The 25945-nt window shown below is 40.2% G+C and overlaps 3 protein-coding genes across 5 annotated transcripts in view; 1 reads left to right on the top strand and 2 right to left on the bottom strand.

The window, feature by feature from the left end:
• sesn1 (sestrin 1) overlaps nucleotides 1-1280 on the bottom strand; it is a 65891-nt gene extending 64611 nt beyond the window's left edge. The window contains exon 1 of the mRNA XM_040017783.1: nucleotides 1175-1280. The gene's annotated coding sequence lies outside the window, so the exon portion shown is untranslated. The remainder of the gene's footprint in view (nucleotides 1-1174) is intronic.
• A 1850-nt stretch (nucleotides 1281-3130) lies between these two features.
• On the top strand, nucleotides 3131-8296 carry cep57l1 (centrosomal protein 57, like 1). 2 transcript variants are annotated; one of them, XM_040017785.1, is made up of 11 exons: nucleotides 3131-3336; nucleotides 4714-4885; nucleotides 5031-5210; nucleotides 5322-5443; nucleotides 5590-5703; nucleotides 5808-5885; nucleotides 6062-6151; nucleotides 6250-6321; nucleotides 6401-6660; nucleotides 6796-6940; nucleotides 7750-8296. In XM_040017785.1, exons 1-11 carry the CDS (start codon nucleotides 3316-3318, stop codon nucleotides 7954-7956), a joined length of 1461 nt encoding a protein of 486 aa, XP_039873719.1. In that variant the 5' UTR covers nucleotides 3131-3315; the 3' UTR covers nucleotides 7957-8296. The 2 variants fall into 2 exon arrangements, with proteins under 2 accessions (XP_039873719.1, XP_039873720.1); XM_040017786.1 differs by lacking the exon at nucleotides 3131-3336 and adding an exon at nucleotides 3791-4033.
• A 6244-nt stretch (nucleotides 8297-14540) lies between these two features.
• On the bottom strand, nucleotides 14541-25945 carry cd164 (CD164 molecule, sialomucin). Of its 2 annotated transcripts, XM_040017790.1 has the most exons (6): nucleotides 25603-25930; nucleotides 24988-25059; nucleotides 18615-18680; nucleotides 18236-18310; nucleotides 15766-15846; nucleotides 14541-15680 (listed from the first exon to the last, which is right to left on the bottom strand). In XM_040017790.1, exons 1-6 carry the CDS (start codon nucleotides 25676-25678, stop codon nucleotides 15514-15516), a joined length of 537 nt encoding a protein of 178 aa, XP_039873724.1. In that variant the 5' UTR covers nucleotides 25679-25930; the 3' UTR covers nucleotides 14541-15513. The 2 variants fall into 2 exon arrangements, with proteins under 2 accessions (XP_039873724.1, XP_039873725.1); XM_040017791.1 differs by lacking the exon at nucleotides 18236-18310 and having other exon boundaries at nucleotides 25603-25945.

Genomic DNA, 25945 nt, shown 5'->3' with positions numbered 1-25945 from the left:
AAATTTGACTCCAACTAATAACATGAACCACTTATAAAAGACACAGATATATTACCCTATATCTCATGAATTCATTTGCCATAATTTGGATATTACAGCTAATGGACTTTTGGCTTTTGGCAGGGGGGGGAGTAGGGAAAGAGAGAGAGGGTGAGTGACACACAGCATCAAACTGAAGCCGCTGTTGTAAGGACTATGGCCCTCGGTTCATGGGTCCCCTGCTCTACCAGGGAAAACAAAAATGTCTCTCTCAGCACCAGGGAAGAGCAATAGAAGTACATCCTCCATCTACTTCCATTCTTATACCACATTACTGCCCTAAGAAAGGGTGTGAAACTTTATGTCAATACTGTACCAGTGTGTAATGTAACACTGTGGAGAAGAGACAGTACCACTGTTTATTGTGTTTTTGCTGATATCAGTTTCCCTTTTTGACAAGAAATTTTTTTTACATATAAATATTAATTATAAATTATTAATCTCTTTAGCACTTCATCGTTGAACATTTAGCAACTGCAAAGTTGAGTTGGCACAAAACACTGGTCACTAACACCTCTAAATATCACTGCACTTCCTTCCTGTTGTCTTTAAACCCCAGTTTAAGATTAAACATTAAATAAACTTCTCAAAATGGTGCATAAATCAACTACACATCTAAAGCATATCATCACACCATGTATTTCAGCATATAGCCAGATCATTCTCTGAAGATATACTGCTCAGATTTGCAGAAAATCTAATATAATGAGGTTTAACCACATGTTTTAAACAGATTTAAAAAAGCAATAGCTGCATCCGTGATTTAAATCCACATGATTCTGCTAATCTTTCTTAGCAACTTTCAAAACAACAAAACAGGATTTGAACACAGACAGAGCAATTAGATTCACTGCCACAGCATTTGATTTTGCAAATACTAACACTGGTTTATGGTTTAACGGCTTTTAACTTTGATATTAACTTGGCATATCATAGGAAGAATACGCGGCGTGTCAGTGAAATCCATTCAATCTCTCTCTGCTTGTTTATCTCTCTTTTCTTCGTGCCAGGGCTTTCAAGCTGCCCGTTAACAAAGACGGCACTAAAGCCCCCACCGCCGCTCTTTAAAAAAATTCCCACACACAAACCTTTCACTGAGACAGAAAAACAAACAGTGTCATTCTAAAACACTCACTTTATCCACATTCTTTGGTGTCTCTCTCCTGTTACAGCACGCCTTGCCTCCGCACTGTCCAGTAACGCTGGTTCCAGCGTAGAAACAAGAGGAGGTAACAACTTCAGGGTAAAAGTTTGATTGGCAGGGCAAATTAGCCAATCAGCCCAAGCCGAACTCGTTCGGGTAGGTTCTGGAAGATGATTGGTTGGTGGGCGGTTTCCTGCGCTTGTGGGGGAAGCGTTTATGGGGATTGTATTCTTTATCCGCCTAGGTTCTCTATTTGACTATAGCGCTTAGCAACTACATCTCCCATCATCCACTTATTCAGCAGCAGCAGCCCCCCTTTCACTTGTTTATCAGAAATAACAGACAAGCAGAAAGACATAAAGCGGTGGATATGTTGTATGTTTCCATTTGATTTTCTTAACTTTAATAAAAATCTGCACACTGATGCAGCCCATACCATTAAAATATCAATCTAAACATAAGAACGAAGTGCCATGCACCTCAGTTCAAGTATGGTAAAACTAAAAAAAAAAAGTGTTTGTTGCAAATGAGAAAAAAATAGTAATGCAGGAGGACTGTCACACATGCTGCTTATTGCTGCAAGAGAGTATTTGCATGTGCAAATGTTGACAGTGTGGTTGACTTACAGCGCTAACGACATTGTATTAACTCACCACAACCTGGGGAAACATAAAAAAGTCAACAAGCAGACACAAATCAGTTTATCGTGTACATACTCCAGCCTACTGATTGTGTTGGTATTTTGGAGGCTGTGTGTGGCTATGCAGTGGTCAGTGCAGCATGCATTCCAGCCATACTGACTTGGGGACTTAGATAAAGTGAGTGAAAGGCCACACATTAGATAACTGAAAAGTCCACCTACATCTTACCAGTTGCCTGTTGTGCACCCTTGCAGAGTTAATTGATTAAATACCTTGCATCTAAAAAGAAGTTCAGAATCATTGTATGTGCATACATGTACACAGAATAGTTCGAAATGGAGAGCATGGTACCTTAACAAAACAATGAAAAGCAACTATCACAATACAACATCATTAAACACTCTAGGGTACCTTATATTAAATGGAAAATGTAGCACCTAGAGCTTGTTCATCTTTTATACTATGTTTGTATGTAAGTATAATATTCCTGTTGTTGTCCTTCCTCTCTGACAACTAACATCTGCATCTTGGATAGGCCCCTAACTGTACATGGGCCCTTTGCACATACCCAGAAATCCCATCAATCCACCCCAGCAGAGAGGTAAAGAAGAGAGGGCAGGCAGGGTGAAGTGGGTGGAAACAAGTGTCTGGGGAGATTTGTGACAGAAAGATAGCAGCAAGAGTAAAAGGGAAGGTTTAAAAGATGGTAGAGAGACCTCTTGAATGGCAGAGTTGAAGATGCCAAGATTTTCATTGGGAATACCACAGTCAACGTTCATGGTGTGGTGGTTGGCATGACAGACGATGGTAGAGATAGGATGAGGTGGAGGCAGATAATTTGCTGTGGCAACCCCTAAAGAGAACAGTAAGAAAAATAAGATTTAAAGGATAATTTTATTTTAGTCTATACAAGGTGAGCCTGTCTAATGCCATACTTATCACCAAAAGGTCACAGTCTTTATTGATTTTGCTGAAAATACTGGAAACTGTTCCACAAAGAAAATTAAGTGACACCGTATATGTGTGTCATAATCGGATTTTTAAAAATTCTAAAATTGTCATATACAGCTCAAAGTAGTTATGCCAGTCTACTGAAACCCAAAAAGAATAACTGAAATAACAATGAAGTAAATTAGAATGTTGGAGTAAAGAATGAATATAAGGACAAGCTTAAGTTTCCTTTTACCCTTATAGTATTTAATTAGCAAAAGATATGGAAATATAATATATTTCTTAACCAGCTGAGAAAAGTCTGGAACAATCTGCGGCGGTGGGGAGGGAGGAACTAAGAGTACGCAGGCGGAACCACAGTGTGGAGGGCGGCAAAGAGGAGGGAAATTTAAAAAGCCCGGACTGTCTCTTGGTGACAGGACAGCTGGAGTCAGTTAGCTGGTGTCTTACAAGTCATTTTAACTTATAAAAGTAGCCTGAGATCGTTAAAGACAGACGCATGATTAGTTTGGAAGCACTCATTATTTGCTGTGGGGCAAAATGGAGACGTACCACGATCAGGTAATGTCCGTAAATCAGTCATTAGCAGCAGGTGTGGCTAACGCGTTAGCGCTGCCTTGTTTACTTTCGCCAAGTTGCCACTTAACCATCTTTTTGGTTTGTTTTACGGGTATCTACCTAAAGGAGCCAATGATCCATGCAGTGGGTGGTGTTTGTAAATACATTATGTTTGCTGTTGTGGAGCTTTTAGGACTACAAACGGCCTCCTTGTTGCAGAAAGCTGGCTGTACTGGGGTACAGTTGAGTAATCGATTAACGCTTGTTGATTCGGTTACTGTTTACTTTGTGTGGTAAGTGCATGGAAATTGCACCGAAAACAGAAAGTTTTTATCAGTATTTACTGTTTACTAAACAAATATATGCATGAGGAAAAGCGAAAAACCACAGAGACGGTTCATGGTGAAGGGGGAACGGGGTCGTGGGCGCAGCAGCCTAAGCAGATGAGCCCACATCTCCTCATCAGCTCATCTAGGCCTGAGAGCACCGAGACATTCCCAAGGCAGCTGAGAGATGTAATCTCTCTAGCGTGTCCTGGCCTTACCCCAGGGCATCCTTTTAACTTTCAGTAGGACATGCGTGGAAAACTTCTCCCAGAAGGCATTCTGAACCACCTAAGCTGTCTCATTTCGATGTGGATGAGGCTCTATTCTGAGTACCTCCTGATCTTTTGGTCACTATCCAGAGCTCGTGACCATAGGTAAGGGTGGGGATGTAGATTGACTGGTAAATCAATAGCTTTGTTTTTATGTTCAGCTCTCACTTTACCACAATGGACCGGTGATGCAGACACTGCATCAATCAGTCTTAACAAGACCTCAGGATACTTGAACTTCTCCGCTTGGGATAGCAACTCGTCTCTATAATAATCTATAATACTCATTTTTAGAATGAAGTCAAGTCTTAACCTATGATGTTGAAGGCAGTCACCTGTTGTCACTTTCATTTGTAGCAAAGCAATGGTTTATCCTTCCTAATCAAACAGATTAATTTCCCTGAAGTGTGAAGTGTAACTAACTTTGTGTTATACTATGTTGATCATGTATTCCCTGTTTTTGAGCTGTGCACTTTAGGAATAATGTTGTAATTTAAAATTAAACTATTACCATTTGCACACTGTTGCAAAATTGCAATATTTCTGCAAACTGCACATCCAAACCAGTTTTAGTCAAAAGAAAATTATTTCTCTTTTTTCACAGTGCGGTAATCAGGAGCTGATTTTAGTCTCTGCATTTCAAATTTATTCTCAAGGTTCAAAATTGTTAAAAATCTGACTCGTATACACTTACATTTTTTGTCTATAATTTTACAAACTTGGCATTTTATTGATAATGAAAATATTAATTTGTTTCCAAAACAACCTCCTCTTGTTGTGTATAGATTTTAGACTCACCTTCCAAGAACAGTTACATTGGAAGCTACTACCAGCCACCAGACAGGATAGTGAAACCTTCACGAGAGCCGGAGCATAATGCACACTCGTCTATCAGCATGGGCACACACATGGCCAGCAGCTCAGTTTCCCAGAGCAGACCAAATATTGATAGCAAAGGTATGACGCATTCATTATCATGAGCTATTTGTCTCTTACAGTGGAAGTTTTTGGTTTTTTGGTTTTTTTTGAGGGGGGAGGGGGCAGACTGCTTTCTGTTACAGTTACCTAGTATGTCTTTGTATTGTTGTTTACTCTTCATCAGCCGTGGTCGATGCACTGAAGACCCTTCAGGAGAAAATTAGGCGGCTGGAGCTGGAAAGGATGCAAGCAGAGAAGAGCTACCAGCAGTTCTCCCATGATGCTCAAAAGCATCCACAAGTTACAACATTGTACAGTCAGACAGCAGCCAGCCTGCCTGGGATGGATAACTCTGCCAGGAGAGGTAAGTGACAAAGAATAGAAAGCAACAAGGAAACAGGGTACTGTGGGTCACTATGATCTGGCAACTCCATTTAACTGATTGATTAGTTTGTTCTCTGCTTTATAATGACAGAACTGGACTCAAAACTGCAGTCTGCAGAAGCTCGCTGTAAGGTTCTCGAGAAGCAGCTGGACTACATGAGGAAAATGGTTGAAAATGCCAAAAAGGAGAGGAGCGCTCTAATGGAAAATCAGGTAGCTCAGAATACTACGAATCAAAAAGTCATTTGAAAGTAGATCCCAGCTATAAGCATGATCCTCACCTATTTGTTTCTCACATTTCTGGATGTAAGTAACATAAAAAACCACATATTCCCCCTGCCACTTTTACTCCCCTCAAGGCTTCTTTGCAGAGCGAGCAAAAGAGCAGCTCAAACAGCCAAATTCAGCGAGAGAAGCTGGAAAAACTCGAGTCAGAGTGTCTCAAACTGAGCAGAACCCAAACTCTGGCAGAGGTAACCTAAGGTTTCCCAATGCTGCTTATCTCTAATTCATTAGTCAGAATGCTTATCGCCAAAAGTTCATTATTTCAGGGTGTGTCGCTGTGATAAATTTTCAGATGAAGCTTTCCATCCTGGAGCAGAAACTGCTGAAAGAAGAGCACGAGCGTAAACTCGTGCAGGAGAAGGCGGAGGAGGTTAGTCAGTTTTTGGATTGCACTTGTTAAGAAACAAGTAAATGCTAACTAGAGACACAACTTTTTTTTAAATTGCCCACGCCACCACTTTCAGCACATATTCAACAATAAAGCTGCTGATTGGCAAATTTGACTAAATACTATTAAGAAGCATTGATTTGCTGTTACTACTGCAGCTGCAACGAGAGTTTGATGTCAGCCTTCGACCATCTCTGCCAACTTCTGAAGAGACAAAGCCAAAGAAGAAAATAAAAAAGAGCATAAGGGTACTTTTTTGACCGATATATATAAAAATTAATTTTAGGCATTTATTTAAGGAGATTTCTTTGGATGTAGAGGTGATGAGAGCTGTCTTCTTCCTCAGAAAACCTCTAAACCTGCCGAACTGCTACCAAAGAGCCCGATGCACAAGAAAATGCCCTTTGTTGCAGGAACAGTAAGTCACCTATAATTTTCTGCACTTCTTTTTTGTTGTTGTTTGTTATTACTTTGATTCTTTTCATTCCCGTCTCTAGTCGACGAGCCCAAGCCATTCGGTTCATGCCAACGTGCAAAGTATCCTTCACATGATGAAGCACCACCAGCCACAGCTGTGCCAGCGAGTGAGTGCACTCCACAGGTCTGGCTGCGGAGTGAAGAAAAACCTCCAAAAGGACTTTTCTTCATCTTCCTCTGATTCATCAGAGAAGCCTAACAGGCTGCCCGTTGACCCATCGCTAAGCTCACTCGCCGACCTGCTCCTGGCTCTGCAGGACGAGCTGGGACAGATGAGCTTGTGAGTAGTGCCAACCAGTGAGCTGCATTAGGAATGAAGGCGTATTTAACATAATTTAAGTTCTTTATTCAGAGTTTTTTGGACATGTTAGTGAACCTTTTATTAAAGTTGTTTTATATTTGTCACCTTTGTCAGTGAGCATCAGGAGTTGGTGCGTCAGATCGACGGAGCTCAAAATCCGGAGCAGAGGCAGGACCTCCAGAGAGAATTGGAGCTGCTGGTCACCAGGATGGAGGATAAAGGATCTCAGATCACCAAGCTCCGCAAACACCAGAGGATGGTATGTGACCTACAAGTTGGTACAACTTAAAGGGGATAGATTTGTAACAATTTTCAGTAACACAATGAGAAACTGGATCTGATGCATTGAAAATAATCATCTTTTAAAGTGCTTTAAAACAGCAGTAAGCATTCACCATTGACAGCCCACCAGTTGTCAATGGTGAATGCCTATATCAAGCAAAGTTTCAAATAATGAATTCCATGTCTGTAAAAGTCAGTTCTTCCATGGTGTAGTGGTTAACATGTGCACATTACATGCAAAAGATGTCTGGTTCAAAACCAGGAGGGGAGACAGATTTCTGGGAGGTTGTATTTGGGAAAGGCATCCAGGGTAAAAATCTTTGCCAAAACAAATATGCGCATCCATCCTCTGTGGTCACTGCTTGTGAGAGTAAGAGCCAAAAGATGAAGCAGAGTCCAGTAATAAAAAAATAAAAAAAAGTGCACTAGATCCACTTAAAAATAGTGATGGATAAGATTATTTTGAGATTTTCAAACAAATTAATTTGATATTTTTAGAAAAGTATTTTTATGTATTTAAAGCAGTTTTTTAGCTGCATGTCGTTAAGTGGAGCTGGTATTACCTCACTGAAGAATTTACACACTTCTCCTGTTATTTCTGACATTTTAATAAACAGAAGAGAAATGTATGCTTGAATAAATTAAAGTCTACTTATACACAAATGGTCAAAAACAATCCTGTTGTTTTCAACAGAGGATGGATCGACTTGTAATAGCAGCTTATTGCAGTGTATAATTGTGCTGGACAGATCCAAGTGTGTGTGATGTTTTCTGCTCCCTCCACAGATCCAAAAACTAGCCCAGTGCCGATCATCTCCTGAGGAGCACACAGCCAAAAAGCTGAGTGGGATCAAGCCACCTGCGCCTTCTCCCGTTAAGACTGAAAAGAAGGGAAGGACAGATAGGACTACTCAAAAAAACCTGCAGCTTCTCAGAGAGACACAGAAGTTCAGAAACAGCCTCAAACAGGACGACCTCTCCTGGGAAACGTGATTTTTCTCAGTGAGACCTTCGGCGTGCAGACCTGGATGTTACAGCTGGATGATGTGTGGGGTTTTTTGTTTGTTTGTTTGTTTTTTCTCTGCTCTTCAGACGACCTCTGGACATTTTTAGTAACAAATTGGAGAGGAAATAAGGCATTCTACACAGTGCTTATTAAATAAAGTATTGCACATACACTGTCCTTCATAGGGTGTAGTTTGTGAACCATGATCTTAACCCAATTTAAAAGTAATGTTAATGAGTCATGTGCCATAAGGAGCTAATGAGCTGGATTAAATAACTTTTATGTAATCATAGTTGTTTATTTTTAATAAAGGCTATTGTTTCTACACATTGCAGATTTATTTTTCTTCCACATTTATGTTTGTCACTGTTTACGTACAACCACTAGATGGCACTGCACAGCCTGTTCTATATTTAAATCAGAAGCTTTTCACCTTTGGCAAGTCGTGCTATTGGATGGATAAATGAACTCTAACTTTGTAATGTTGCTGGCAGCACCAGTCCCCCCGCTGCGTATAATCGAGAGGGATCAAATGCACCCCGAACAGCAGCAGGTCGAACAGCTGAATAAATGGAGCCCTGACCACAGATCAAACGGATGTGGGTTTTTAGTTGTATGCATGTAGGAGAAACCCATTTTTTTTGTTGCCACATACTGTTTTTTTTTTTTTTTTTTTTTGCACAGCTGAAACAGCTCTGTTCTCCAGTGCTTGCTGGTCAGATGACATGGCAAATTTGCTGCATGCCTTTTGCACACACACATGTGCTGTTTATTTGAGTCAGCCACTTATAATGGGGAAAATAACCACATGTGAAGCTGCCTCATAACATTCCTCAACTTATCTCCTCGTTATCGGGCCTTAGTCAACATTTTTTGCTATTCTGTCATCAAGTTTAATACACAAATAGAAGTTCTGATCTACTCTAAAGTAACTTTAAATGTGTAATGCAGTCACATGGATCTGAAATGAGCACATTTGCAAGACTTTTTTTTTTTTCAAGAGATACCTGCTTTTGTTTATTACTGCATTCATTTCATTATGTCACTAACATTGCTCGGTCTTGGTATTCTTGGCATGATGCAGAGTTCACTGCATGGTTAAACAATGCACTGAGCTCGTGTTTGCAAGAGAGGAGAGACTACACCTAATGCATTGTTTCTCTGTCCTCCCATATTAGATTACACAGCATGACTGGACACAACAATCAGGTTAGCTAGAGACCCAACCCATGTCCACTTATGCAGCAGCTCCACCCACTCTCCTGACCCTGCAACTTTGATACCTTGTGACTGCACAACCCTTGTTTGTCTGATTAGCAGTTGCTCCAACTGCAGTATTTTCTTAAAATTTTAGAGAGGAAAAATCCAAAAGTAGTATCTCCCAGTGTGTGGGGGGGATTTTCCACGTTCTAGTAAAAGGCCCAGAGATGTTCCTGATAGAGCAACACAGTGTTTGCCCCTGAAAAGAGTAAGTATAGGGCTGCTGATTTTGCTTTTAACTGACCAAAACCATTATCGCGTTGGTTGTGGAACAGCCTCTCTGCCAGGGCCGCTGGAAAAATAACAATCTGCTCGACAAAAATAAACACACAGCTTCTTCGAGAGCGTAGACCATCGGACCGTGAGTCTTGAGTGTGCACATGCTCACTGATTGTCTTCAGAGCTTCGGTTTTTACCACATAAGCAAAACTTTCCTATGACCCGAGAAACTATGTGCGCCCTGGTGGGAGGTGGTGTGAAACATTGGTTTTTATTCACAGGTTATGGTACATGACATGCAGTACACTTTGTACCTGCTGCTTTTTCAAAGGTTTGTAGCTGCTTGTAAAACACAAACAGTCAATGTTAGAAATGATAAAAATAGTTAACACAGTCGTTAAGCAAGTGTTAGTCATTCTTTATACTTTATGACATACTGGGTTATTTTTGGAGACTTTGAGAAAGGTTACCTCAGCTTTGTGTTGTATATACGTTCAAAGACAGTGTGACAGTGAGCTGCAAGAGTGTAAAACTATTTACACACAGGTCTATGGAGTTTTTTTTTTTTTTTGCATGTTTTTCACAGCTTTAATATTTCAGATCAAACTAGTTTTTATGTTAAAGAAAGACAGCCTGGGTGAATACAAAGTGCAGTTTTTAAATGATGATTTCATTTATTAAAGAAAAAAAAATGGTCCAAACCTACTTGGCTGTGTGAAAATTATTAAAGAAAAAGTTATTGCCCCTAAACCTAATAACTGGGTGTGAGCAGTGGTTTTCTACTTGGACTCTCCCATGGATGCCATGTTTGCCGGTCACTTTCATACTGTTGAATAATGAATAATGTTAGAACTGCGCAAATGAGGTCTGCAATACTTTAGATGTTCTTCTGGGTTCTTTTGTGACTTCCTTGGATGAGTCAGTGATGCAGTCTTGGACTAATTTTGGTAGACCGATCACTCTTGATAAGGTTCACCACTGTTTCAAATTTTCTTCATTTGTGGATAATGGCTCCACTGGAGTCTGCTTCTCCTGTCTGTGTACAGTCCACAGTGATTTTCTAACTTTTCTACATTGGGATCTGTGTTGAGGCCAAGACTTTTTAAGGGTTGACCTTGAGCTGCTTCACTGAAGAGGATTTTAGTGTCTTGAAGAAGTGAAAGAATGAACTTTATGCACATTTTGTTTTTGCTTTCTTATCCATATAATCACTTTATGACCCATCAGCCTCACAGTAGGTCATGAGCCCCTGATACACAAGGAAATGAAAATCGAGCGCTGGGATTGGGCAGGGTGGATTGGAGTGGATCCTGTATGGGCAATACAAAGAAAGCATGTGTGTCAGTGAGTGTACTTTTTCCACTGGACTCTTAAGTAAACAGAGAGCAACACACCTAAAGGAGCAGGTGAAGCTGGTCGAAAGTTGGAACAGTTTCTCAGACAAACAAATTAAAAATTTTATGGTTCCAGATTATTGTAACATTTTGGGATATGTGCTCAATCACCTCGCTTAAAGTCTGAAAATAGAAAACTGCCGTAACAGCGTAACTCTCAGTTTCTCAAAACAGAAACAAGCTGAATGCTGAAATTCAATATGTACACGCTCAGTAAAGATCTTTATCCACCCATGGAAAACAAGCAGGATTAATTCACCTTAGCAGAAGCTTTAAACAGAAACCAATGTGTTCAGACTGTTAGATGTTGACAGAAAGTCTTGATATTGTTATAAGCAAAGTTATTGCGTTTGTCATTTTGCCTCTATGTCAATTTAAAGAGACCCACACAAACCAAAGACCTGATTAAATATACAGCATATATACTGAAATAAGGCTCGTGCTTTCGTTATGCTCACTTCTAAAGTCAACAATTAACATTCAGAGTTGGGAGAACTGACAAGGAAGTTTTTCCTTCCTATTCTCACCAAGTGCTCGCTCAACAGCGCCCGATTGTTGAGGTTTTCTCTGTATCATTTTTGGGTCTTGGTGCTATAAATAAAACTAGTATGCGTTTCATATATCAAATTAGGTTTTTGGGTTTCATTTTTGTTTTCTTTAAATATAAATGGTCGTGACAGCTGCTCCCTTATTCACCAGCTGTCTACATGTTTGATTTAGCAACCTCAAAAGGGGATTTGGTTCTCCTCCTGGGCTCAAATCAAGGATCTTTGACTTGTCAATGTGGAAACCCATACAATATGGAGTCACTCCTTGAGCTATGAAAGAAAATGTAAAATATATTGATAATTTTGCCATTAGTGTTGAATTTCTGCATAAATTATTTGCATTTATGCTCGCTTCCTCTTTATCAGGACAATCTGTCCTTCTGAATTTGAGCCAGTATTACTTATACTCACACAGAAACTGTTACACCACCTTTTAAATGGCTTTTCAACTGTAACCATGGTGACAAGAGCTCTACAAGACCTGCCCAGGTATCATCTTTCCACTGATGTAAAACACGAGCTCCCAAGCAAATGTTACGCTGCAGTGATTCATTTTACAATATTCAAACTTTATTGGTTTAACATTGTGAAATTAAAGGCAACACTAGGAAACGAGGCAAAAAAAAAAAAAAAAAAAAAAAAAGAAAAAAAGAAAAGAAAAAAAAACAAAACAAAGTTTAAGAGGAAGTGGGAGAAAAGAAGGGCACAAAATAAGCACAAAACTTTTTAGGAGGCATTCTGGCACCTGCAGGAGTCTACATATGGCTGTGTGAGAGGGGAAAGCCCAAAGGTTGTACCTACAAGACTGATGGCCTTTAACAAAACAAACAAAAGCAATAAACCCACGAGAGAAAGGAGGAAAAAAATAAAATAAAACATACACATCTCTCTCTCTGAGCAGAACACTGATATGAGAGAACTCCGCAACCAAACGAGTTTGGATTTTGAATTTGAAATCTTACAAAAGACAGAAAGCAAGGTCATCTGATACAGCAATTGCAAATTAGAACCAAAGTGGAGTCACCATGTGACCATTTGCAGCGTGGAGGAAATGTGACTTTACAACGCTAGAAGTTTGTGGCTGTGGTTGCAACTTTACTGGTGAATTTTATCTCTATATGTGGGTGAGAGGCTGTCCAGGCCACATGCGTGCTTTATTAAGCTGAAACGTAAAGGATTCACATCACTAAAGCAGCACCTTTGATTCTGCTGTATACTTAAAATGCTGCTTCAATGGCATTGCTTGAAAGAATGGAACATAGTCAACCTCTCCCTTCCGCCCCACCATGCTTATCACTGCTCGTTTGATCAAGAAGTTAAGGCCGATTGTGACATAAACAGACATTTAAGCAGAATACGACACAGAAAACCACTTCACAGGGGCCTGAAAGTGCTGAGTCCCATCGTTACTTAATACATGTGGCATATCATTTTGCAATACAACTATATATCTATAGATATATCTATGAAATCAACTGAATAAGGCACTTTTCCTTAAAAAGGTGCAGGGACTGCGTAGGTATCTTGTAGAAGTTGCAGAGTAAACACAATGGAGATCAGTTATCCATGGATATCAACATTTGATGCCCCGTTTGTAAGAAACGCAGCGACCATGCTGAACAGAGTTGCACAGCAGCCCACTCAGCAGCTGGGAATAAACTCAAATGTTTCTTTAAATTGGCCGAAGGGACTCCACGTACAGAGAGTGAACGAAGGGGTGCAGCTAAGGCAAAAAACTCTGCAGCCTACCTGCCACACATGGGTCTTTGGGCTGTAGCCTAATGCCATCAGGTGACTGTAGGTTTTAAAGGCGTGTTAATGGTGAGCAGCAGAAAATGTGTAATCCAAAAATCACGTAAGCAAAAAAAAACCCCAAACCAAACAATAAGAAGAAAACATTTCCACTGAATGTCTTAAAAAAAACAAGCTGATCATTCATTCATTATCTAGTAATATTTCAGGACGAGTATTTATACAAGCATTTTTTTCTATTTTTTTTGGCTAAACCATGAAAACATTTACAAAAGCAAAGATAGAAAACAAAGCTCGTCAGTGCAATGCTCAATTTCCATGCCTAAACTGAGAACTTTGGCTTGATGCACACTGATTCAAGGCATTCTTTCAACTAGCATATGGGCTAATCACAAATAATCAAGTGGGGGGTGGGGGGGTTGTTTTGTTTTTTTAAAGTATACTGAAATCCCTAAGAGCATATGCAAAGGAAGGAAAAAACAACTCCAAGCATCCAGCATGCAAGAGGGGAAAAAAGGCATTTAAAGAAAACATTCCTGACACTGACAAGCAACTACAAGAAAAAAAAAAAAGAAAAAAAACCCACACAACAACAACAACCACAACAACTCAGAAAAACAAAAACAAAAAACAAACAGGATGTGGCTATGTACAAGAGAGATAAGAAAATAATCACAGTTAGCAGCAAGCTAATCAGAGGACTCGGCACAAGCTTTAAGCACAGCCACCAAGCTGTTTCTTCATTCACAATCCTCTCACTTAACATGGCAAAAATCCAAAATCAAGAGGTGCGATGCTCATTTGACAAAAACAACAAAACAGTCAAAACAGTCCAACATTTACCCCAATTCACTCTCTCTGATTCTCAAGTTTTTAAACACGCCCAATATTCTCCCGTTTCTTCACTCCGATTTACAACACCACTCTAAAACCCCCCTCCCTGGCTGAACTTGGAAAACATGAATTGCGAGCTTTTAGAGGGCAAATTAGATGCTAGAGTACCTTTAAGTACTTTCTACAAAGTCACCACTGAAGTAACTGTGGGTTTCATGCACTGAATATCTGTTTAACTTACAGTGGACCCCCCCAAAAAAAGATCCAGGCCCTCCTGTTATCACCATCTACTGTATTCACCAACATTAAAGGCTCTTCAGTCCAGCTGCAATACGATGGTTCTCGCGGCGATACAGTTCTCTCTCTCTCTTATAAACTAATAAACACTCACCCCTCCTTCTCTTTAAGTCATATAGGACATTAAAGGCACTTCACTGCTTTCACTGTCTACATCAAGAAATGTACTTACTATTAAAAAAAAAAGAAAGAAAAAAAACACACCAAAAACCCAAAACTTCCCCATTCTCGTTTTTAACAAATATTCTACCATCATTAATTTTTTGATCCTTTCAATCACTCCACAGAATAGAACAGCCAGCTCCACGTTGGCAACCCGTGCATGGACAATTTGACACCGGTTAAGATCAGGAAGTTTGGGAGATTAATGGCTGGGAAATGAGCTCGATACATGATTTATTGCACTGAGCTGCCCCGCTGGCAGTTGGTGTTTTAACATCTTGAATATTAGGATGGAAAGGTGGGATTCAGCAGGAGAAAACACACAGCACTCCTAAATATTACTGGAGACACCCATCAATAAATAAGCCTGTTATTTTGTTTTATTCACGACATTGGATGATTTGGTTCTGCTTTTATCCCCTTTTTAAAAAAAAAAAAAAAAAAGAATCCCCGCCTCTTTTTACATCATCTATGAACAAATATACATAATACAGCTGCACAGAGGGGAGGAAACCACAATTTAACAGGGCAAAAGCAAAACTGAATCATCAAAGTCGTCGTGTTAAAGAGCAGCTGTGATCTCAAACAGTGTTTCCAAATCAATGTGACCTCTGTAGCTGTACGACTCCTGAGCCGCTTTGTATACATGTTTAATTCTTTTAACTCTTATGTGGCCTATTTAACTGACGAAGGTATCAGGAGGAAGGCTGTAAATAACACAAACCCCCTTCCTTTCAGATTCACTGGGAAATGGTCTTTGCAGAAATGAGTAACTGCATGATGGAGGTGGGAGCAGCTACCGGATGATGTAATCCATATGCTCAAGGCCTGAATGCCTCGTCACTGAGGATCTGTTTGGCTGTTGATTTATCACACATACGGGCATGCGTGGGTTCCTCTATAGTGACTACAACAGCAGCACTAAGGAAGGCTAGAATCACAAGTGCCACAAAGATGATTGATTACAAAATTAACCTGCTTGAAAACACTGTTTGAGACCACGCGGATGAGTGTGTGCTGATCAGGGAGCTTTCTCTGAAAGGGTCTAGTTGGCGAGGATAGGTCAAGTGCAAGCTTTTCAAAGGGTGTGGTAGTTGCGGTCCTTGGACTTGCAGAATTTGTAGAGGAAGAAGATGACGGCTTGCAGCCCCAGGACCAGCACTATCCCACCGATGAAGCTTGCGGCATCAAAGGTCGAGTTCTTGTGAGGGGCGGTTGTCGGGCTGACTGTTGTGACAGTTACAGCTGAGATGAAAGTTCAGAAATCGGTTACTGATGTTTCTGTACATTACAAGACAGACGTAAAAATCGTATAGTTTCTGAGACTTACTTGAAGAAGTACTCGAGGAGTTTGAGTGTGTCGTTGGTGGATTGGGGGTAGCAGTAGGAGTAGTAGTACTGGTTCCATTCTCTGTAGTAGAATCACAGTAATTACCCATCTATTAGCCTCAAAACAAGCAGGTTATATGACAAGTTTCAGTTTGTAATCCTTAAGATTTAAATTTCTGGTTGATCTGGTCACTGGTCCTGATTTAACACTATAGCTACACTTTGATTAGCTAGAGTGTAAACACTGGATAAGCAGCTTTTCTTTCCTAGAAGATGGCAAAAAGAGACGAGAAGGGGCAAGGAAATAGCATGTATTTCAAAATCCCATGGATCTGATGGAGTGTTTGGTTAGTGCACTGAGAGATGTAATATAATATAATATGATATAAATAAAATAATTATAAGATGTGGTAAAGAAAATGCTAAAGAAATAATAAATGATACCAGCAATCACCAGCTGGCATTAAAGACAAACTGACTTTAGTTTTCAGTTTGTGCCTGCACTGTAGGAATGACCTTGTTATTTTTGTATCAGTCATAGGCTTGAACTGAGCAATTCATGCGTCAGCTGACACAGTTTAAATGTTGACTCCGCCTATTCAGCACACACCAACAACGTTAATAGTTTGGATGCACTGAAATCTGATTTCATGCTTCATATGATGAAAGTTCTTTTCCAAACAACAACAACAGAAGCAGAGGGCAGTGAAGTTGGCTAGGAATTGGAGGTATGGTGCCTGTAATTTAAGCAGACCTGAAAATAGACTGATCCACACACCGAGCAGCTCCCGCAACAGGAATTTATCTGCTCTGTATGATGTTTTCCTCAAGCGTCTTGAGTCTTAAAGAGGATTTAAAAATTTCAATTCTGTGTTTTTTTTTGTGTTTTTTTCCTCTAGAAATCTGATCAATAGCCTTGTGTTCAGAATCAACCATGCTACTGCACAACGGGATGTGCTTGTCTGTTTGATTGTACCCTGTAACTCTGATCTAACTTTTCACCTAAGGCTTCATTCACACAGGCCAAGAGACCGCAAGTGTTTGCAGACAAGTCAGCATTATCAATACAAACTATAGGAAAGGCCAACCCAATCAATAGGTTTTGAGTCCAGCGCTCTCTTCACGATGGATCTGAAAATGTGACATCAAGGGTCTACGTGCCACAGATTGGCTAGTTATTTGTGTCACTTGATGAATCATGAGAGAGTCTCCTTTACAAAAATCACAACTGCCATTTTTGAAAACCGGCAACAAAGAAAATGGAAAATTAAAAATTAAAAAATTTACACAACAATTCCCAAGTCTGACAAAAAGCCAGTTTGTACTTCATCGTAATGGGTAAGGAGTCGAGTTGATCCGCGTAGGTATTAACGGAAAGCGGTTGTTAGTTGTCGCAATAAAAGCCACTAGTTGGAAAACACAGCAGCATTAGGTATCAAAACCAGTGTCTGATTCCATGAAACTCTTAAGTATTACAACTTTAAGAGATCACATTTTTATTAATGAGACCACTTCAACATTAGCACAGACTAGGGCTGGGCCATATCATACTGTTCACGGTAATACTGGTATAATTTTGGGCAACGATAGAAAAATGAAATATCGCGATAGAATATGGGTAAAACGCACATGCGTAGTACCTTTGTTTTCATACGCACACGTCGGAAAAAGCAAAAGGTTGAATGAAACGGATGAACCAGAATTGGTTTGTAAAACTGCTGCAACCTCAGTGGTGTGGAACTGGTTTGGCTTTCGTCCGTCAGACACAACAAAGCACTATTTTTGGTAGAGCATGCTAGCGGGCCGTCGTTATTACCGTGTTTTTTGGAAAATACGGCACTTAAAATCAATCCTTTGATTTTTCTGAAAATCAACAGTGCCCCTTATAATCCAATGGGCCTTATGTATGAATTCTGGTTGTGTTTACTGACCTCGAAACGATTTTGTGTGCTACACGGCGCTCGAAAATCTGTCAAATGTTTTAGTACGACTTTGCTAAGCTATGAACCCGCACCGCTTGATGGATTGTCGGAGCATTACGGCTATCGTAGTCAGGAGCCTGGCGGAGTGATACGTACTGTGCTTCAACATATGTTGTGTGTGTATAACCTCTTTTTAGGTTTTGTGGATATTATACATGGTTATGCTGAGGATATGTCGGCCAATTTCCACTGGAAATGCCTTTTTGGTTAAACTGTCAGCAAGGAATTTGCACTGTTACATTTTTATATAACATTAATTCACATAAAACATGCGGTTGTTTAAGTGAAAATACATTGATGGGTTTTTTTTTTTTTGCACTGATAAAGTTGTGGAGTTGTAAAGTATTTTGTCTAGTGTGAGTTATATCGTCAGTTATATCGTTATCGCAAATTTTCAAATGTATATCGTGATAAATATTTTTGGTTATATCGCCCTGCTCGAGCACAGACAACAGGAGGGAAAAGCTGAGGATTTCAGGGAATGGTTACCTGTGGTGTTGCTGTTAGAGGTGGTGGGAACAACAGTAGTATGGGGGGTTGTAGGACTGGGCGTACTCACAGAGCCTGAAAATGGACAGGGAACCAACACCAAAAGAGGAGGTAAAGAGGAAAGCAAGACAAACCACTTAAACAACAAAGTTACGCTCAGACATTTCACAACAGTCTACAAAAGCATTTTTTTAATGTTACAAACACAAACAAATAGGAAAAACAGGAAAAGACTCAGACACTCAGACTGACCATTAATCAACACCTTAGTTAGTGAGACAAACAGAATCTCTTAGGGCCCAAAACATCATGTTAGAATACACGTAAAATGTTAATTTACACTCTGGTGTGTAGAATAACAGTTTACTTTTAAACCTACCGGAGCAGCTGGCGTTGATGCAGGAGTCATTTCCTTTTAGAGTCCCATTGTAACAGGCAAAAATTGCTGAAAGACAGAAAAGCATGATATTTTAAACGACTGGTTTATGATTTATATTAATTACATTTGCACAAGCAGTTAAACTAGTGTCAGCAACGGTTAATTACTGAAGTTACACTCATACAGATTACAGAAAGCAGCCACAAGCAATAAAAACACACTCTGTGTACTCTAAAATAATATTTGATCTAAAAGAAAAGAAGCATATGTGCTAAGATGACGCTTCAAATGACGATCTCATTTATACAAACAACGATTTGATCTGCAGTGAAGCAGTTCTAATTCCTTATCTCCCCGAGAGCGGTTGCTCACACAGCCCCACATCCTGCAGTCATGGTGTCTTTTTATGTTCTGCTCCGCCATCATTACACTTCCGTTTCATTTACTTTAAAGCTGAGCATGTCTCACACTAGTTTGTTTTATTTTTGCTTTGTATTTATTTCAGATAATTGGATACCTTCTCAGGGATCACAGAAGTATTCAGATTCTTCAGTTAACTATGCGTAAAAACCCAGCTATCCAAAATAAAGCAAAACAGATATGTAAAGAAAAATCTTTATCACCTGTTGTCTCCAAGTATTTCACCACCACTTATTTAAACTGAAGGTCATGAGGGCTTGAGCCTATCCCAGCTGTCACAGGATGACAGGCAGGGTACCTATTACAGTGCCAACACAGAGAGACCGATGACCATTCACACTCAGGGCAATTTGAAATCACCTCTTAACCCAATAAGTATCTTGAAACAGTGAAAGGAAGCCGAGTTATCTGGAGGAAACCCACACAGGCACAGTTTATAATCTAAATATGGTGGAATGCCCGATATTTCAACAGGAAACAGTTAAAATGTTTTTGTTATTAATCCTATAACTGTGTAATACATTCATACCACATGGATCGGGAATTCTCTTTCATCACTGTTGGTGCAGTCTGAATTCCTCCACCTGCCCACGAGCTTGTGAACCCAGCATCCAAATAACTGTGGAAGCTGAGGGGGAGGGTAATCTGGACCCCCCCGCACCACTTAATAGACAGGCAGTGGAGCACCTTCTCTAACATGGCAGCCTTGGTTTTTTGTTTTTTTTTTTCTTCTTCTTTTTTTAAAATTTATTGTGGTTCTTTATTTAATTTCACTTTGTTTCCTACTTCATTCTTTGTGTAATTTTTGCTTCGTGAAACCATTTTGCATTCTCATATCATACAGTTCATTTTCCAACTTGTAGTTTTCACTTAATGTTTTGGTTGCAGTAACTTGGGAATTTGCCACTTTTTTGGGATAAACAAACCCCACAAATAGAAATAAAGAAAGGCAAATTAATTATAAGAAGCAATTTCATCTTTGGCTTGTTGAGGTTTAATCTCTTGCGTATGTGTTTTAAGTCACCTTTAAGTAACCTGTAACTAAAGTGGACTTCAGCCCCAAAAACTTCCAGACATTTCTTGGCAGAGCTGCATGCAAGTACCTGAATACTCGACTCAATCGGATCAGACATACAGTCAAAGTCCATGTAATGTCTGATTGTGCCCGTGGAAGACTACAGATTGTAATCGCCATCAGAATTCACAGCTAGTGAGTGGATATCATGTTTTTTTCCCCCTCCTACTTGCTCTACTCGGACAGCATCTCTCGCCTTAACCAGTCGAAGCCTTTCCATTAGTGAGAATATGTACGAGGTGGATTATTTCCTTTTGTGTGCAATTCCCCGCCTTAATTCTTCAAACATTGTTGGAGGGTAATTTGTGAAAACAGTTTAAGGCTGTCAAAAAAGTGGAGACACAAGTTTCCCCCTCAAATATAAAGTAGAGTCATTGAGTTATATTCCCTCATTGTTTTCAGCTAAGGTGACTTCACCTCTGTTTTCCAGCCTGTTGGCTTTGGTCATCTAGTTGTATGATAGTTTAGCAAATAATCTCATTACTTATTAACCACGACAGAAGGGGACTTTGCCCTTCCATGAAGTCTTGCCAGACCCAAATACTGACAAGAAGTTAAGCTGCAGGATTCACTGCTTTACAGACTTCATTAACAGGAGCAAATTGAAATTCCACAAATTCAGTCAATTTGTGCGAGTTTCTCCACTGCTCAGCCTGTGTCACAGTGACGTGACAATGAGTCACTCCTGTCAGCAGCACCGTGTGACTATACATTCTGTCCACACCCAGCTTCACAGTGCAAGTTTCACTGCTGCTGTTCAGCATGAACCACGTTTTACTAAAAGCTTTTGAAACGATTCTGCAAGGATCAATTGGCAATAATTATTAATTGATGGTGTTCAATTAAACTCCTGAAGTGTATGATGTGTTCCAGCTGAATGATTGGTCTACTTGAAGGCTATTTTTTTTGCAGGAATGTTAAAATGCTGGCTGTTGCTTCTCAAATGTAAGAAATGCAATGTTTTTCCATTCTGAAACATGACCGTAAATAAAATATTCAAATTAAAATACAAAGAGTAACTCGATCGTGAGGAGCAGTTTTCACCACTTTCAGATATGTTAAATACAATAAAGTATAATGTGCAAGGGGGAGGAAAAAAAACACTATATACATCCCTATTATTAAAAAAATTTACTTAAAATCATTTTAATTGTGCATTTATTCCATGAATATCAGTGACGAAACCAGGAGTCGCAAACACACGGCTTACTGTCCCATCTCCAGTGACTAAGGCTCTGCTGTACCTCAGTTGTGGTGACTAGCATGGATGTATAAACATAAATGCTTAGACCTCCTGAAAACGTAAATAAATGTCCTTGAGGAAAAATAGCGAAGTGAATCAGCTTGCTTTTACCAACAACACTGCTCTCTTTATTCTATGCTCCATTTGCTACTGAATGTTCCTTTTTTGTTTACTTTAAATACATTTCAAGCCAGTAGGCTGCTATTTATTTATGTATTCAATATTATAGCTCTATTATTGAACAATGACGTACTAAATCATAAATGGTCCACTGCATAATGGTCACATGTGGTAAAAGATTTAAATTACACCTATTAATAATGTTAATAAGGTTAATTTATACTTAAAAGGCTCTGTTACTATTAAGAAAAAATAAGCTATATCAAAAGCTGAAAGTAAAAACGCAAGTTAAGCATACCAACAATATAAAAAACAGACTAAATAAATAAGTACTTATTTGAGTCTGGCTCTTGATAGCAAAGGTTGCTGACCCCTGAGCCAAGCAGGGCTTTCATTTATCAGGAAATCTTACAGGACATAAAAACAGTTACTGAGTAACAGCAGGCACGCACTTTACTGTCACTTGTCTACAGGACATTGATTCCTAACACAGTCTTTAAAGGAAATATCTTTTCACCGTCAGGACTCTGTTACAATAAGCTGCAGTAACATCTGGTGATGGGATAAGCCATCAATTACCCTTGAGCTCGTCTTTTTGTGAAATCGCTCTCGCATTGGTTTATGAGCATATGGAGACATTACCATCCTGAATACAGGAACATCATAAAAGGGGACGGTTTCCATTCACTGCGCTGCACCTGGTGCTGTAAAACGTCATCATACACCACCTTTTCTTGTTACACTATAATCCAGAGCAGCCAAGCCCAATGACCCTCACCAGGTGGCTGCCCATAAATTAAAGACAAATCAACTTTTAACAGCAGGCGAGTCTGAAGCGGTTTACTGAAAGCATCTTTGTCTGAACAAAGTCAAAAATGACTCAGTAGCTGTATTTTCCACTCCACAAAGGGCTTATTTTGTGGTCTTGTGTATCAAGTTGTGCATTTTGCGCCTTGGACACAAGCGACTACCAAGCAGCTACTGAATTATAATAACTGGTTTGACAAGCTCATGATGCAACGTTTCAGCATAGCGTGTGTCACTGTGCTGCTCAAATGATTGTTGGCGTATTTGGTAGTTCTTCTGTTAAGTCGTCACTTGTGCCACAACACACAAATGTGCAGCTCTTCCCTGTTTTTACGCACATCCTGCTACCTTAGGCTGGAAACTTAAATGACTCATTACCTTACCAACTGTGATTTTCAAGAAGCCCACGAGCAAGTAAATTCGAAATTATTTGCCCGCCTTGTATTTCACACCTTGTGTGTGACCAGACCCTGCAGGCAACGTATGCTGAACCACGAAGGAAGAGCATTTCCCCCCCCCTCCTTCCTTTCACTCTCAAATAGGTCAGAGAGATGTTATCTCACAGCCAGCTGTGAAAGGTAGGACACGCTCTCAGCCTTTTTCCAAAATGGTGCCATTATCATCACCACCCGGTAACGTCCACAAATTGATGTCAGTGAAAGTAAGTCGCACAGGGCCTCAAGCATACCACAGAAAATAGCCTCATCTCAACCTGTACTTAAAAGGCACTACAGAGCGTGCGTCCACACGTGTAAACTTTCAAGCTTTTAAATATCACGCAGCAGGGAAATGACGCTGAAGACCTGTTTATACAAAATCCCTAAACCAAAGATAAATCTAGTTATGACAGTGTAGGAGGCGGTTACTCGCTACATCAGTGTGGTTATGCTGCATTTCACAAAAGCCGACTTGGACGTGTCCAGAGCTGACCTTTCCGGTTTTTGCTTAGTTCACTTCGAAGAGCTGATTCATTCACGACTGTGTGAGAGGTTTAGCTGTAGGCTTACACCAGGACTTTATAATGCAGCAGGCTTGAGAGCTGTTACAAAAGGCCAAGTAGACAAAACATGACTCAAGAGTTCTTATCTTATTTGGATAGAGTGGGGGGGAAAAAAACAACTGCTATCACAAATATTTGTGAAATAAAACTAAAAATTACTAGAAACCCAACAAGGCTATCTTAATATATTTTCTGAAGATTCTGGGCTTTTGGCGTCTGTGACTTGTGAGTTTTCCTCTCCGTCCGTGCGTAAATTGTAAACCCTGGCATATGTCTCCTTTGGGAAACCTACCAATCCAGTCCTCTGAAAAGAGGCACCTAACCGCCATCTCACCTCTCCTGTTTAACCACCCAACAAATCTTCAGGCAGTGTGCATCATCGTTTCGCTTTCAGAGAAAGCAGGAGGAGGGTGTGGGATCAACTAATCTGAATACAGCTTCTCATCAGTAACGCTGTCAAACAGGTCAGCTCCCATGAGAGGTAAAGCGCAGGCACCTGTCTTATTAAATTTAACTGTTGCCATTTCGCTTCAGTGGCCCAACCTGTGATACAGTTGAGATTACAAAGAGTTCTTTAACCGAGCCTAAAGGCAGAAGATTTCCAGGCTGAGATCACCAGATACTTTTGTCTCAAACTTGAGGCTTAAATTATAATGAAGAGAGCTTATCTTTTATCCAATCTCCACACTCTTTCCTGCACTTCTGCCATTATCCGCTCCTTCCTTCAGTTCCTCTGCACAAGGATATTGCAGGCTTCCTGCCACACATCCCCTCACTTCCTCTCCCGATCATCATCTTCACAAATCACCAGAGACCTGTGCTGTGTCTCCTTCCATAGACACTGCACAAATATATAACAAGGTTCTCAAGGGTGATACAGTTAATATCCCCCTGGTGGGCCTCCACCACTCATGAGGATTATAGAAGTAGCGTGCTTTAAGCCAAAAATGACAGAAGTTTAATTGTATAATTTAACTCCTATCTGCTGACTCAATTTGTGCAACAGACCTTTTATTTTTAGAAAACAAGATCACAATACCTTGATCTCTGCTTTGCCCATAAAACCTGTAACCTTATTTCCTGGTAAGAGTGTGGAAAAAAAACAAACTAAAAACAAAACACACCAAACCACAGGGGGAGGATGTACCGAGTGAAAAGCCGTTACTTAGCCAGGAAATTATTTGTCATGTAGTTTTATTCATGGCAGACCCTTGTAACTGAATAACGCATATTTCACATCACAGCCAGCACACTTCCAAATTAGGGCAGCATATTTCCTAACTGCTGTGCAAAAGAGTATAAATCAGGGACACGTCAGAGCAGGTTTGACTTTATGACAATAGAAAAAAAGCAGCACAGAAATGAAAGGAATCGAAACCCCAACCAGAACTGAAAATAAACCTAAATGCCCCAAGGGAGAAAAAAAAAAAAAAGGCCCTTATTAATCCCCCACAATCAATTTAATATAACAGTAGCAGAGCATTGCTCCAAACTTGGCTTGCATCCATAATTTACTTCCCAAAACCAGCCTGTTCAGATCCACTGGCACCAGCTGGTGATACCACATTAAGCTGCTGCTTGGGCTTTAGGGAAACAGGGATGAGATCATTGCTCTCTATACTGGGAATTATGCAACCAATAAACCCCAAGGCTTCTGGACATACAAACCTTTACTCTCATGCTTCAAAAATACAAGACAGGTACTCACATGAGCAATTACCCCAGTGGCATTCAGTGACTTCCACACATTTATCACATGAAGTTAGCTCGGAACATCCATCTGCAAAGAAATCAGATTTTAGTTGTGGTTATTTGTCATTTAAAGTAACTTCCAATAGTTTCCCTGTAGATCACCAGAAGGTGGCCAATTTACACATTTAAATCCTTTAAGCACAGATCATCAAAGCAAGCTGGTAAAAAGATCTTAAAATGTGGCTAAACTAACCCGTTTATATTTCATAACAACCCAGTCAGATGGATATGACAGTTTGGGTTAAAGCGAGTGTCACAATTCCTCTCAGAGGTCGCACCATGGCACAAATAATCCCACTATAACGAGCTCAAAAACAAACGCTAGCTAGTCCTCGAGTCCTGAGTGGCCAGCGTGGACATAAAGATGACAAGCTGCTAGAAGGAAATAAGGTGGGGGTGGTATTTTATTTTTACGTAAAGCAGGACATTTTTTTTTAAACTAATAGGAGGTGACCGAAAATGGAGCCAAACGGGCAGGGAGATATATCTGTTTCCCGGGGGTGGATATCCGGCTAAAGAGCGGGGTTGTAGCTAGCTACTAGCTCGGCGACGAGAGGTCGCGAAAACTTACCTGAGTCTGCCGCGACTGCCGCGCCAATCAGAGCCAGAGCCAGAGCCACCGCGAAAAACATCACCTTCACGTACATGACTGCGGACAACTTATTGCTGAGCCTGCTTCAACAGGGGTGGAGAGGGGGTAAACGTATCTTGAGAGAAGCGTCGAGAACGAGACTCGGGAGATTTCACAGCTACCCCTCTGTGTTGCGTTTCGTGCCGCCGCTGTTCCTGCTGCTGCTCGCTAGCTTCAACACTTCCTACTTGACAGGTCATGTGGCAGCTCCTAGGGAGGGGTGAGAAAAATCAAGAAATGGGTCGGCAGTACGTCAACAACAGGGAAGGGAGGAGGGTGTCTT

This window comes from Simochromis diagramma, unplaced genomic scaffold (assembly GCF_900408965.1).
Source record: "Simochromis diagramma unplaced genomic scaffold, fSimDia1.1 OVJJ01000802.1, whole genome shotgun sequence".
Lineage (NCBI taxonomy): Eukaryota > Metazoa > Chordata > Actinopteri > Cichliformes > Cichlidae > Simochromis > Simochromis diagramma.
This window is presented reverse-complemented; position numbering and strand designations above follow the sequence as displayed.